The sequence below is a fragment of the Lotus japonicus genome, chromosome 3 (assembly GCF_012489685.1).
Source record: "Lotus japonicus ecotype B-129 chromosome 3, LjGifu_v1.2".
Taxonomy (NCBI): domain Eukaryota; kingdom Viridiplantae; phylum Streptophyta; class Magnoliopsida; order Fabales; family Fabaceae; genus Lotus; species Lotus japonicus.
In genome coordinates this window covers 88,732,442-88,747,196 of record NC_080043.1, presented here as the reverse complement: position 1 = coordinate 88,747,196, position 14,755 = coordinate 88,732,442, and the positions used below count along the sequence as shown (strand labels likewise).

At 37.8% G+C, this 14,755-nt stretch overlaps 2 protein-coding genes across 2 annotated transcripts; one reads left to right on the top strand and one right to left on the bottom strand.

Annotated features, from left to right (window-relative positions):
- Positions 1–1,699: 1,699 nt before the first annotated feature.
- On the top strand, positions 1,700–3,212 carry LOC130747087 (E3 ubiquitin-protein ligase PUB23-like). Its single transcript, XM_057599910.1, has one exon. It carries the CDS (start codon positions 1,929–1,931, stop codon positions 3,138–3,140), a length of 1,212 nt encoding a protein of 403 aa, XP_057455893.1. The 5' UTR covers positions 1,700–1,928; the 3' UTR covers positions 3,141–3,212.
- A 9,335-nt stretch (positions 3,213–12,547) lies between these two features.
- LOC130744965 (uncharacterized) lies at positions 12,548–14,755 on the bottom strand. Its single transcript, XM_057597122.1, has 2 exons — positions 13,943–14,755; positions 12,548–13,687 (listed from the first exon to the last, which is right to left on the bottom strand). The coding sequence occupies exons 1-2, from the start codon at positions 14,753–14,755 to the stop codon at positions 12,548–12,550; spliced, it is 1,953 nt and encodes a 650-aa protein (XP_057453105.1).

Here is a 14,755-nt window from a genome sequence, read left to right as displayed (position 1 = left end):
TTACTATTTGGATCCGCCATGGACATTGCTATGCAAGCAAAGCGTTCAGTCTATATTCACTATACAAAGATCATAGATGATTGAAGTTCTATTTCTAAAGAACATTAGTCCCATTAAAATAACTTTCTTAGTGATTATGAAGTGTGTGTGGGCAATAAAGATCAAACTCTAAATCACGTAATTATAGAAGTTCTAGTAGCATGTTATAAACCAATTATTTCAAAACTTAAACTATTATGTAAAGTCACATGAATGATTTTATTATTGAAGTAACAAATGTGAATAGAATGAAATTAGTCCCAATTAGGAAAAATAAATAAGGGTAGAACAATTTATAAGTGCAAAAACTCACTCATTCATTATCTTAAAATTTTGTGGTGATTTTACGTGAATGATATTTAAATTACTTATGTTCAAAATGGTACTACCTCATCTCAAACCCCATTATAACCCATTAAACTATGAGAGTCTTCTATTCAAAAAAAAAAACTATGAGGGCTCGTTTGACACGCTGTATTAGGCATGATAGTATAAGCTTATACAATACATTATGAGTTTATCCATTGTTTGGTGATGACATTGTATTATATAAGCTTATCCATCAAAGTCCTCTTATACGTTAAAATGACGTATTATTTAATCCATCATGTGAGTGATGGATAAGGCATGATAAAGTTGTGACGTATAAGTCACTATCACCATTCACCACCACCCTCCATTGCTGCCAACTTACACCACCATTGGAACCACCACCACCACCAGTGTTGCCGCCACCAACCGATCACCGCCGCCGCCGCGACCACCGCCCTACCGTCACCACTAGTGTTGTCGCCGCCGCCACCACCACTGCCCTACCGTCACCATCACCATAATTGCCGCCACCACAACCCTATCGCCACCACCACCATAATCGCCGCCACCACTCTATTGCCACCACCGACACCATAACCACCACCCTATCGCCACCACCACCACCATTGCCTCCACCCTCCACCGTCGCCGCCACCGCCTTACAACCACTACCACCACCCTATCGTCGCCAACACCACAACCACCATCGCTGCCACCACCTGATCACCACCACCGCCACCACCACCGCCGCCCTACCGCCACCACCGCCACCACAATCACCATATCACCACCACCACCATAATCGTCGTCACCACTCTATTGCCACCACCGACACCACAACCACCACCCTATCACCACCACCACCACCATTGCCTCGACCCTCCACCGCCTTACCACCACAACCACCATCGCTGCCATCACCACCACCAACCTATCTCCACTGTCACCACCACCACCACCAACACCAACCTACCACCATTGCCACCACCACCACCAACCTACCACCACTTCCATCACCACCGCCACTACCGTTAAAATCATCTCCATATTTGATTTTTATTATATATCATTATTCAATACTTCATTAAACATAAAATTGCATTAATTTAAACGATATGGTAAATTATACAGAGTATGGCCAAACGCTGGATAGTATAAGAAAGTTATCAGGGCTTATACTATCAGGCCTAATACTATCAAGTCTTATACTATCAGGTTTTATACTATACATCGCACCAAACGGGCCCTGAGAGTCTTGCCACTTTAACATTTATAATATATTTCTAATATATTACACCCCTACATGTTCCAATAAAAACGAGATGAGGTAGTATCATTTTGTCTACTGTCATTATAATGACCTTAACTAATAGAGTGAGATCCCAGTTAGCCTTATCTGAGATGTCAGACAGTTGACTCTGCACTCAATTTGCAGCCAATTCAGGGATGTCATTTTCTATCTTCCTCCCACTGTACCATTAGAATTCAAAGATCCAATCTAACATTTTTCTCTTTTAAGCCACTTCTTTTGGCTGGAACTAATTCCATCATCACATTCATGATTCATCCACACAAACATGGATGAAAACGATGTTCCTCCCCTTTTTCTCTGCCCCATTTCCCTGCAGCTCATGAGAGATCCTGTCACTGTTTGCACAGGAATCACTTACGATAGAGAAAACATAGAGAAATGGTTATCTTCATGCAAGAACTACACTTGCCCTGTCACAAAGCAACCACTTTCACAACACACAGATCTCACTCCAAACCACACTCTACAAAGGTTGATCCAAGCTTGGTGTTCCCACAGTGCTTGTCTTGGAATTGAAAATGTTCCAACTCCAAAACCAACCATTGACAAAACTCAAATTCTCAAACTCATCTCAGAAGCAAAGAGGTTCCCGGAAAAGCAACTCAAATGCCTCAAAAGCCTTCAATCTATTGCTCTTGAAAGTGAAAGTAACAAACTCTGTTTGGTGTCTTCAGGGGTAATACTAATAGATTTCTTGGCTTCAATCATGTTGAGTTGCATCAGCCAAGAAGATTCACCTCTTAAGAGTGAAGTTGCTATTGAAGTCTTGTTTCATCTTAATCCATGTGGGGCTCAGCTTAAGAATCTGATAAACAATGAGGGTACTATTCAATTGATTGAAGCTTTGTTTCAGGTTTTGAGGCATGGAAATTACAAGTCTAGGTCATATGCAACTATGTTATTAAAGTCAGCATTTGAAGTGGCTGGACCAACCCAATCAAGCAGTGTCAGAACAGAATTGTTTGTGGAAATAACAAGATTTCTAAAGGATCAGGTTTCAAATCAGGGATCTAAGGCAGCATTGAAGCTTCTTGTGGAGTTGTGTTCATGGGGTAGGAACAGAATCAAAGCAGTAGAAGGTGGTTCTGTTTTAGTCCTCATTGAGCTTCTTTTTGAGGTCTCTGAAAGAAGATCATGTGAACTCATGTTGGCAGCTTTGGATAAACTCTGTGACTGTGCAGAAGGAAGGGCTGAATTCTTGAGCCATGGAGCTGGATTGGCCATTGTGTCAAAGAAAATTTTGTGGGTTTCTCATGTGGCAAGTGATAGAGGGGTTAGAATTTTGAGCTCAATTTGTAGGTATTCAGCTACTACTAAGGTACTTCAAGAAATGCTGCAATTTGGGGTGGTGTCAAAGTTGTGTTTGGTGGTTCAGGTGGAAAGCAGTTTCAAGGCCATGGAGACACTCAAATTGCACTCTGGAGTTTGGAAGAATTCCCCATGTATACCTCTCCCTTTGCTTTCATTCCACCCATGATCTAGTCTAATGGTCGCATGTTTGGATTAACTTATTTTTTTCCTCAGAATCAATTATGACATTCGGAAGCTATTCACATAAGTTTTTTTTCAAAATTGATTTGGACTTTAGAATCAATTGTAGAAGGATTTCCAAACATGTTTTTGTTGTACATGGTGAAAGAATGAAACTATCATTGTCCAAAACATTTTAATCTTGACAGTTTATCCTTCGAAATATATACCAATGAAAAATGAATCCCCATATCTAATTTTGTAAACAATATACTCTTGGAACTATGTGTTTGCTAGCTATCAAGGGTTCATTGGCTTGTCATGTGTATATGCAAAATTGCCCCAGAATACTTGCATAAACGCCAATGTTAGATTATCTCCAATGGTTTCAACATTCAACACCCTCAACACTCCACTTTTTCTCTTCTCAACACTCCACATCATCTTCTCTCTCCAGTTCAACACTTCATTCAACTTTTACCCACTCCAATGGTTTTTCATTCAACACCCTACCCCCTACCCCACCACTTTTTTTTATTTCATATTTTGATTTAATTTTATATTTTTCTTTTTATGATTTCATAAAATTAAAATTTTCAATAAAAATTAAATTAAATAAACTATTATTGATTTAGTTTAATTTAATGTTTTTTTATTATTTTAAATTAAATTAAATTAACGTAATATTTTTTAACGTAAATTAAATTAAAACACTTAACAATTTAATATTTTATAAAAAAAATATACACAATAATTTATTTTATTTTATTAACTTCAAATGGAAGAAAAGAAACTAAGCACACAATAATATATTTTATTTGTTTAACTTAAAATGCAAGACAACAAACTAAGCACACAATAATATATTTTATTTGCTTAACTTAAAATGCAAGACAACAAACTAAGCACACAATAATTTATTTAATTTTCTTAACTTAAAATGCAAGACAACAAACTAAACACACAACACACAAATAACGTAATTAGTACAATACAAAGCATATTTAATCATGATACATTACAAACTTTGCCCAAATGTGCTTCACTAGATCTGCTTGCAGTTCGTGATGGACTTTTGGATCACGCAACTCGGATCTAGCACGCACATGATCCGCAAAAGCGGGTAACACCTCGGTTCGAGTATGGTTGCGGTGTACTAGATCCACTTCTGTCAGCTTGCTCAAAATCGGTCCAGCGTTGGGCATATGAATCTCGTTCATCCTCAACAATCATATTATGTAATATGATGCATGACCTCATGATGATACCCAAATCAGTTATGTCCCACAAGCGAGCTGGTTCACGGATGATTTTAAAACGAGCTTGAAGCACTCTAAATGCACGTTCGATGTCCTTCCGACATCCCTCCTGATGTTTTGCAAAGCACTTTGAGGAAGTCTAATAGATTTGACGAAAGTTGGATAAGAAGGATAGATACCATCAACTAGATAGTATGCCATATTATAGGGACGTTGATTCACGATGAAATTCACACTTAGAGCGTTTCCCTGTTCCAATTCATCAAACACTGGTGACCGGTCTAGAACGTTTATATCGTTCAACGTTCCCGGACATCCAAAAAAGGCATGCCAGATCCAAAGATCAGGAGATGCAACTGCTTCAAGAATAACTGTGGTGGTTCCCTTATCCCCTCTAGAAAATTGACATTCCCATGCTTTAGGACAATTTTTCCACTCCCAGTGCATGCAGTCAATACTCCCGATCATGCCTGGGAACCCCCGCATTTCACTAACCTGTAGTATTCTTTGCAGGTCCTCTTGGGTTGGTGCTCCCATGTACTCTTACTCATACAATCGTATGATTCCTTTACAGAATCTACGTAAACACTCCAATGTTGTAGTCTCTCCTATTTTGATGTACTCATCGACTGCATTTGCTGCCACACCATATGCTAACATTCACATTGCTGTGGTGCATTTTGCTAAGGGCGATATACCTTCTTTTTTCGCTGCATCAACTCGCTGGGTGAAGTAGTTATCACTACTTGAAAGGTCCGCAACGATTCTAAGGAAAACATGTTTTTGCATCCGGTACCGGCGACGGAATATTCCATCGTCGTATGTAGGCTCATTGACAAAGTAGTCGTCAATTAACCTTTGGTTTGCCCTTGCATGATCTCTACTGAGATGTTTCCTACCACGAGGTGCACTATCCTCCAATATTAGATTTCGACGATCCCTAAATCGGTTGAGTATATAAGTGTCTTCTCTCTCACTTTTTTCAAGGTATGCTTCGAGATCAAACTCTGGTGGATCCATTTTTTGTGAAATTTGAAGTAGATGGGAAGAGATACATTGAATGGTGGATCTATGAGTCCATATATATAGATAAATTGAATGGTGGACACTAACGGATTCGAAATAATATGAACTATAGTTAATTATCGGATAAGGACTAGATTCGAATTGAGTGATACACATTCAAACTCGGTAACCCATACATTAAAGCCACTGACAACACTGACAAATTATTAAAGTAAACAGTACAGACTTGACACCAATTGAAAATTAATAAAGCAAACACTACAGACTTGACAACACTGACAAATTATTAAAGCAAACACTACAGACTTGACACCACTTGAAAATTAATAAAGCAAACACTACAGACAATTAATTTCCAAAGAGCTCTTGGGACAACCGCTTCAACAGCTCTTTCTTGTGGTCACTGAGATGCTCCTCTTCACTTAACTTTAGAAATAATTCCATTTTCTTAGCTTCAGTCTCCTCTTTCCTCAATTTATTAGTCTCTTGTTGCATCGATGCTATCTGCTTCAATTGTTCAACCTCTATCTCCTTGACTTGTTTGTATTCAGCCCAATCTTTCTCCATCGCCTCCAAGGCAGTTGTTGTGCTCTTCTTTTTACCCTTTTTTTTAGCTGCCTCCCTACCCATTGGACGGGGAATCGATCCTATAGAGTTTGAGCCACATGCATCACTCTCGCGAGATCTCTTAGATCCACTACTTCCTGAGCCAACATTACCTCCTGCTTGACTACAGTAACGTGGTTGATCACGGAGAGCCTGCCATTCTGCCATCAAATTAAATTGACCCTTCTTCCCATCTGCGTATAATTCTTGCGCTTGGGTCAAAATATTATTCTCCGACCAACCGCTTCGTTGCATACGATTAGCGCCATCATAAGCGCCAATCCATTTATTTATTTGCTTGCTCATATAATTATAACGGTTTCGGCATGCATTTCCATCCCGCGGAGGATCGAATGAGCAATGCTGATTACAATACTCAGCAATTTGACCCCAAAATGTTTCTCCTTTTTGGTTTCTCCCGACAACACTGATTGTTCCATATTTAAGCCACCCACTAATTAACACGATATTTTGATCAGTGTTCCATGCTTGTAAGTGACTTCTCCTGCTCGTAGGAGTTGAATCCTCTTCATTTGGAGTGGCTTCATTACCAGCTGTCATGCCACCAAGAGTCATTTGTGTTGAAAATTTGGGAAATTCAGGTGCACCATCATTAGACAGCGGTGTTGGAGATGGATATCTGAACATAGATCCATGATGGGGATGAGGACGTTGGTTGAGAAATTGATTTGGATCTTGAAAATTGTTGGGATTTTGGTAGTTGGAAATTTGATTTGGATGTTGATAATTGTTGGGATTTTGGTAGTTGGAAATTTGATTTGGATGTTGATAAATGTTGGGATTTTGGTAGTTGGGAAACTGATTTGGATGTTGATAATTGTTGGGAATTTGGTAGTTGGAAAACTGATTTGGATGTTGATAATTGTTGGGAATTTGGTTAGAAGAATTCTGGGTGTTGAAATGGTACTTGTTGGGATCCATTTCAAAGTAAAGGGGATAATAGAAAGATAATAAGATGAATAAGATGATGGAAAACTTGGTTTTTTTTCTGTGTCCAAATCAAACGAACCAAGTCTCTATTTATAGAGAAAAAAAATCATGAATTTTGGTAAAAAAAATTATATTTTTTAATTTTTTTTTGAATGAAATAATTGAGTTGGAAAGATTATGATAAACGAAAATCGCCCGGACCAATCAAACGGAGCCACGTGTCCCACTGCAGCCCCTCTCTCTCCTCTGACGCGTGCGTGACACGCGCCTGTCGTTGCCCAACCAGGATGTGCCACGCGTCCCACTTCCGGAGCCACTGGGTCCCACAGCGCAGCCAACTGACACGTTACGCGCCTTGTCGGCGCGTGTGTGGCACGCGCCTGTCGGTCACCAACCAGGGCGTGCCACGTGGCTCCGGACGTAGGTTTCAACTGTGTTTAATTTTTTAACTCCTCTCTCCCCCTTTCAACTTTCAACACTTCCATTAAACACCATTACACACACATTTCAACATTAAACACTCACATTTCAACACCATTGGAGTTAGTCTTACATGAAAAACCCACCCAGGCTCTTAGAGAATAGAGTGTGTGCCTCATCAAAACCTTTCCTAGGTTTCATAATTATCACTTTATAAAAAATTACAATATTATTTTTAAGAAGGACTCTTGCATATTTTCAGGATGAAAAAGAAAATTAACCCAAGAAATTTGGAAGGATCAAGTTTTAATTACATATACTATTTTTTTCAATAATTACAGGTACTAATTTGAATTAGATATAAATTATTGACTCTTTTTTTTTGTCAATATAAATTATTGACTCTTTTTTTTTCTTGGTCAAAATATATTATTGACCCTTAATACTAAGAATTTCTCTTGATAAAGGTATCTAGCCCAACAGTTGTAAAGTGTTAACGGGCCAGCCTTGAGAAGACAAGTATCCAGTAACAAATCTGTTTGCTTGGTTATTTTTTGCGCCCAAAACAGAACATAACTTTTGGCACCACCCAATCCATATCTCGCACAATATTTCTTGGTCTCTTGTCAGAATTATGGTGACACACTTTCTTTTCTTGGGTCAATGACATAACTCATAAGTAAAATTGGCTTACCCAAAAAAAAAAAAAACATAACTCATAAGTAATAATTGCACAAGATTAGATTTTCCCCAAGACTAGCCATTTTATCCACCAACATAGGTGTAGAGTATTGTGTATTCAGAGATCTCATGTTAACTATAGATATAGCAATAATGTTACTTACACACCTCTCATTTGAGGTGGAAGAGGCGGAATGAAAAGAGAGATAGGAAGAAAAGAAAAAGTAAAAGAGAAAAAGTATGAGATGTGATAGATGATAAAATGAAAGAGATAGAAACAAAAAGAGATGGAAATGAAGTGTTTAAAAAATGAGGTGTGTATATATCATTACTCATAGATATAGCTAATAAAGCCTTATATTTTATAAAAAGTAAAAGTAACTTCCACCTTTAAATTAAATTTTAAGATAGAATTAGATTAATATAAATTTCAAAATCATGTATGATGCATATTATGGGACTGAAATTAAGCAATGGTACATTAATTAATTAATACTTGACTTACAATATAGTGTTTTATATGTGTTGCTTAATTTGTGATAAATTGTTCTTACTTCTTTAGGGAAAAAGTTATTTGAAGGTTTATTGACTAGCCTTTTTTTTGTTACAATTGATTAACAAATTTTAAAACTTTATCCTTTTCATTTCGCCACTACCACATGACCCAAATAATTGCTAGGAAAAGCGAAGAGTTTGGACACTAATTTGGTTTCGCACTAGACCCGAGGATTCATGACATTAAAGTTCGGCCAAGCTACAACATCCAAACGCAGACACACCTGAGAGTAAGGATAGTTTCGTAGACAATGTAAATTATCTTCAAGAGGATGAGAGCAACTTTGTGACCTAGCTAGATGACAATGAAAACAGTGGTTGTCTACCCTGATAGAATTATGCATAAAAAGTCAAATAAACACCCTAATCTTCTCTTGTGCGCTAATCTTCATATCCATGCCACTTGCAATCAGAATTGTCACCGATTGCTTGAACAGTCGCATTCTGATCCGTAACTAACCATTTATTCGCCATCGTTTAAGTCCATGTGGTGCTATGCTTCCAAGTCCACATGTCCAAAGAGCGCATCACTGACAGAGGAGATGGTATACAAATCTCCCTGAAGTTGGGTGGAATATCCGGGTACAATGAGTTCAAATTCCAAGTTCCATCCACAACGCGAGATCTTTTAACTGGATGTTTGAATCAGATATATAAACAGAGGGGACAGTAGTTGCAAGGTAGCCAAGTCTGCTCCAATTTGAAAATCAAAAAGAGGTTGATACATTCCCAAGTTTGAAGGAGAAACCATTGTGAATATAATCCCGCGCCTTAATATATCCTCTTCAAAGAGGAAAGGACCCTGGAAGAGTATGTAGCTTCAACAGGGAGGCCTAGTGCGTGATGATTCTAGAAAACGACTTTGTGGGTTTTATGTTGGAAAGCAGGGAGGAGATCCATTGCAAGTTGAGGTGGATGCGCTTAAATTTAGCCTTCTATTGCTTGGAGGATGAATATTAATCACGCCACTTGCAAAACAGATTGTTTAGTGATTGTTAATTCTCTTCAGGATGACCAAAAATACATATTATGAGCTCGCTAGTGATTTCTTTGATGTCCACATACTTATGTACGTCGTGTGATTGAGACGTCCACACCTTCATCATATTTGTAGAGGTGCTAACGAGCCAGTTGATTGTCTCACTGGTATACCGTACCAATTCGTTTGCGATGTGATCTCATAGAGCTTGTTGATGCTCCTGAAATGATGGACTCTTTGTTATTTAAGGATGTTTTATATCTTTAGCTTTTTGTTTAATTTTCATATGTTCACCTAAGAAAACTCCATCCTTTAATTATTCTGTTTTTATTCCTTCTCATAACCATTTTGAAACTTAAACATGAATGTAGTACTTTTGCATTGTTTTAATAGTATTTCAATTTCTTTTAGCAAATCAAAATGAGCCCTATATATAATATATTAGAAGTTCCGTACCTCTTCATTATTCGGTGGAAAATCCACGCAGCACATGCATTCAGATAGTATTTAGCTTGAGCCACTAATAATTTTTCTTTTGTTTTCTTTAATAGCAAAATGAAAGTATATGTCACTACCCCAATAAGTAAAAACACTAAGAAATGATTTTAAGAGCATTCATTCCTAATGTCGGCCACCTTTTCAATTTGATAAAGCTGGAGAAATATGCAACAAAAATTCCGTACGTAAGAGAGATTAGTCAATTCTTCCATATATGCATGGCACTGATCATATTATTATTTGTTTCAACATGTTCAGGTGACGGTTAGCAAAACTGGTAGTAGTGTTGCATGTTAAAAATTAAGCATTATGTGAATGGACATTATATTGTTTGTTTTTATCATTGCATGTTAAACTTTTGAGTGACATGTATTCTGTATTCCATATTCTTACAACTAGCAATTTAGAAGTTTATGAAGTGGCCCACATACAGTACTTCTTGTCATTGAGTACTGTACGTACTGCTCAAGTAGAGAATGAGAGATAAACTGATCCATCAATTTTAGACCATGTACAATGGTTTAAACAAAAATTTTCCATTCAACATTTTCCCTCCTTCAACAATATTCAACAGACCATTGTAAGTATTAAACAAGTTTCAACAACATTAAACAAGAGAAAAAACAGACCATTGTAAGTGGTCTTAGATCATGTTCCAAAGCAGTTTTTTTTTTTTTTTGGGTAAGCAAACTATATTAAAAGCAGTATTATTTAGATTCGTATAATTAATCATTATCGTAGTTGATCTAAAATTGGAATTGGACCTTTGGACACACCGCCGGTTCAGCCGAGAGAATTGCACGATGGCCGTTCCGACAAGTTTTGTCACTTGTATTTTCTTTTACTTTGTTGTAAAGAAATTGAAAACAAAGGTATGACATGCAAAAGCTAACAACATATAATTCGGCATACACATTAATAGTATTATTTAACTGCTGCTTTTGTTTGTAACAGTTAAAAATTGTTAGTGATATGTATATTGAATATATGTTAATCGGTAAAAAAATTGTATGTTCATGTATCATCAGTGCTCTAAAGAAATAGAGGAGTTGAGAAAACTTTAAGTGGACCTATTTAAGTTGATTAAGGATTATTGAAGACTTAAATGTGTGAAAATGATTGAAGTGATGATCTCAAAGGAAAAAACTTTAGATCAATGAAATACCAAAGCTATTGTACATGGCTAATATGCTGATATGCATGGTTCCATTTCCATGTCTAAATCAGAGTGATATGAAATTATAAGAAAAATGAAGGAATTAATTCTGAAGCAGTATTCAGAAGAAAGCAGGTCGGGAATAAAGCTAGGAAAACAATAGTCATCATTGTTGAGAGACAGTCTGGAAGGATAGGGGGTATAGATTGGAAACCTAAACACACGCACGTACATATATATACTTGGATTGATATTGTTCGTGTCTTATATTCAAACCAGGACAACATTTTTTTTTTTTTTGATAATTTGGAGGATCTGAGACCCAAACCAGGACAACTATGACAACGTTAAAAATTGATCCAGTCATAAACTATATTCTTACTATTACTCCAAAATGTATTGTACTCTTTTAATTTATGAACTAGATTTCTTTTTTCCATAGTACATCAAAACATAAAATCAAACTTGATTGAGAATTTCTCAGACATACATACCCTTTTGATTCTAGCTCTATCCCAAAATACAGTCACGAGGGGTAAGAAAAGAGGCTAATCCTACACGTGTCAGCAAGTTATAGGTAGAATTTAAACCTGGGAATATTCAAAAATTATGCTTGGCTCAAGTTGGCTGGCTATCAATACCAATGGAAAATACCTAGTGGTAGTGGCTCATTCAATATATACCCTCCAATCCATGACTATGACGAAAAAAAGCAAAACCATAAACACCGCTGTTCTGGCCATCATGGTGGGCAAAGGGTTTGGACCACGACAACTAAACATAATTTATTCTGTAGTCCATGTTCAACATTTATCAATTTAATTACTCTTTCAATTAATATTATCAAACGTAGTATTACGTACGTACTATATATATTTTTCACATATATATATATTTAAATTTTATTGAGGAAAATGAAAGAATATCTAAAATTAATTACAGTATATATATTTTTTTTTGATAGACCAAAACCTTGCATTAAAGAGAGCACAAGGGGTGCCCAACCCTAATACAAGAGGAACAAATAATAAGTAATTAACACATGAGAAAAAGAAGTGTTACAAGAACCAACTTCTTAAGAGCTGAACAAACAGCTAGTAAAAAAGAACCAGATTTAGAGACTGTAGAACTAGTCTACAATATCAACCAACAATTTACAGCGTAGTCTTCCTTCACCACAGAGCAAGCAACTCCAACCAGAGTTATAGTCCATTAATACACACTCTTGGGTTCCCTATCCTTTCAAAGATTGATGCAGTGAAATTCCTCTCCTTCACTTTTAGTCATAGCCAAACCTTGTACTGAATGTTGCCTATTAAGCGATCCCCATCAACCACCTTGCCCTTGAAGACAAAACCATTGCGTGCCCCCCACAACGCACCCACTGTTGAGATCCAAATTAAGGTCAGAACCCGGACAGATTTCTTTCCTCCTTGCAGCACAGAACCATGTAGCATCAGCTGATCTTCTGCAGTTTTGGGAAAGGACAGGACTACCCCCAACCACCTGTAAACATCCATCCATACCTTCCAAGCAACTGGGCAGGTAAAAAACAAATGGGAACTTGATTTCTCATCTCCCCCACACATTCCACAAGACAAATCCACATTACCTTGAAAAGCATTCCTCTTTGCTAACTCAACTTTCGATTGCACTCTATTAATCAGCACCCTCCACACAAACGAAGAGGCATTCGAGGGAGCTTTGCAACTCCAGATCCATTTAAAAACCAATTTCTCCTCATCCAATAGACTACCGTGCAAGAACGCATATGCTGACTTCACTGTATAAACCCCTGAGCCTTCCTTAGTCCACACCCAGCGATCCTCTATTCCCTTTTTCGGCGAGAAGTTTTTTATCAGCTGTAATAACTCCTGAACCCTCTCTTCTTCTCTTTCTAGCAGATCCCTATTCCACAATAGTTTCCACTGCCAAATATCATTATTCCATTCTCCCATCTCCTTTATTCGCCTATCCTTGTGGTCTGATAAAGCAAAGATTCTTGGGAATTTTCCTTTTAAATCACCACAACCTAACCAATTCTCCTTCCAGAAAGCAACTTTACCACCATCTCCCAACCTTCTGCAAATTGCATTATTGAACCAACACCCATGTCCCTGATCAAAACAGACAGCATTAATGTCTTTCCACCATTGTGAGTCAGAAGGTCGAACCCTACCATTATATTTAGCTGATAAGATTCTACACCATAAGCTATCTTCTTCCTTCATCATTCTCCATCTCCACTTACCTAGTAGGGACCAATTAAAGCGATTCCAATCCTTCACCCCTAGACCCCCTTCATTGACTGGTCTGCAGACTTTTTCCCACTGGACCCAAGCTATCTTCCTACCCCCCTCAGCTCCACCCCACAAGAATCTTAAAAGAATACTTTTGCATTTAGTAGCAACTCCTTGAGGCATCTTAAAAAAAGACAAATAAAAGAGGGGGATAGAAGATAGTACTGATTTAATAAGGCAAACTCTGCCCCCGAAGAACAGGGAACGTTGCTTCCATCGTGATAGTCTCCTCTGAAGCTTCAAGAAAACAGGCTCCCAAAATCGGATCTTCCGTGGATTCCCCCCCACCGGCATGCCTAGATAAGTAAAAGGGAATTGCATCTGTTTGCAGTGTAGCATCGAGGAGAATCCAATTAGTGTTGCGCTGTCCACACTTACCCCTGCCACCTTACTTTTAAAGAAGTTCACTTTCAATTCGGACACCATCTCAAAGCATCTTAATATGCACTTTACTGTGAACACATTCTGCATTGTAGCTCTTCCAAAGAAAACGGTGTCATCTGCAAATTGCAAGAGGGATACCTCAATTTTCTCTTCTGATCTAAACTCAAACGGGCTGAACTTTCCTAACAAAGTCGCTTGTCGAAGCAAACCACTAAGTCCTTCAGCAACAACAAGGAAAAGAAAAGGGGCAAGGGGATCCCCTTGTCTAATCCCTCTTCCCATGCTAAACTCTTCCGTCGGGCTTCCGTTTACTAACACTGAAACACAAGAGGATTCAAGACAACCTTTGATCCATCTCACCCACCTTTCTCCAAATTTCATTCTTCTCAACATGTAAGTTAAAAACTGCCAGCTTATAGTATCGTAAGCTTTTTCGAAGTCGACCTTCAGCACAAAAGTCGCTTGCTTCCTCCTTTTTGCTTCATGTATAACTTCATTGGCTATAGGTACGCTGTCCAACATATTCTTGTTGCCCACAAATGCAAATTGGCAGTCATCTATAACATAAGACATTACTTCCTTCATTCGGATTGCCAGCACTTTAGCCATCACCTTGTACACACAATTAACCAATGAGATTGGCCGAAAATCCTTCAAACCTTGTGGAGACTCGGATTTAGGAATTAACGTAATGAAAGACGCATTCAACCCCTTCGGCCATGAGCCATTTGCAAAGAATTCATCGGCAGTTTTTTTGAAGTCTTCTTTCAAGATGTCCCAAAATGCTTTAATAAATCTGAAGTTCAT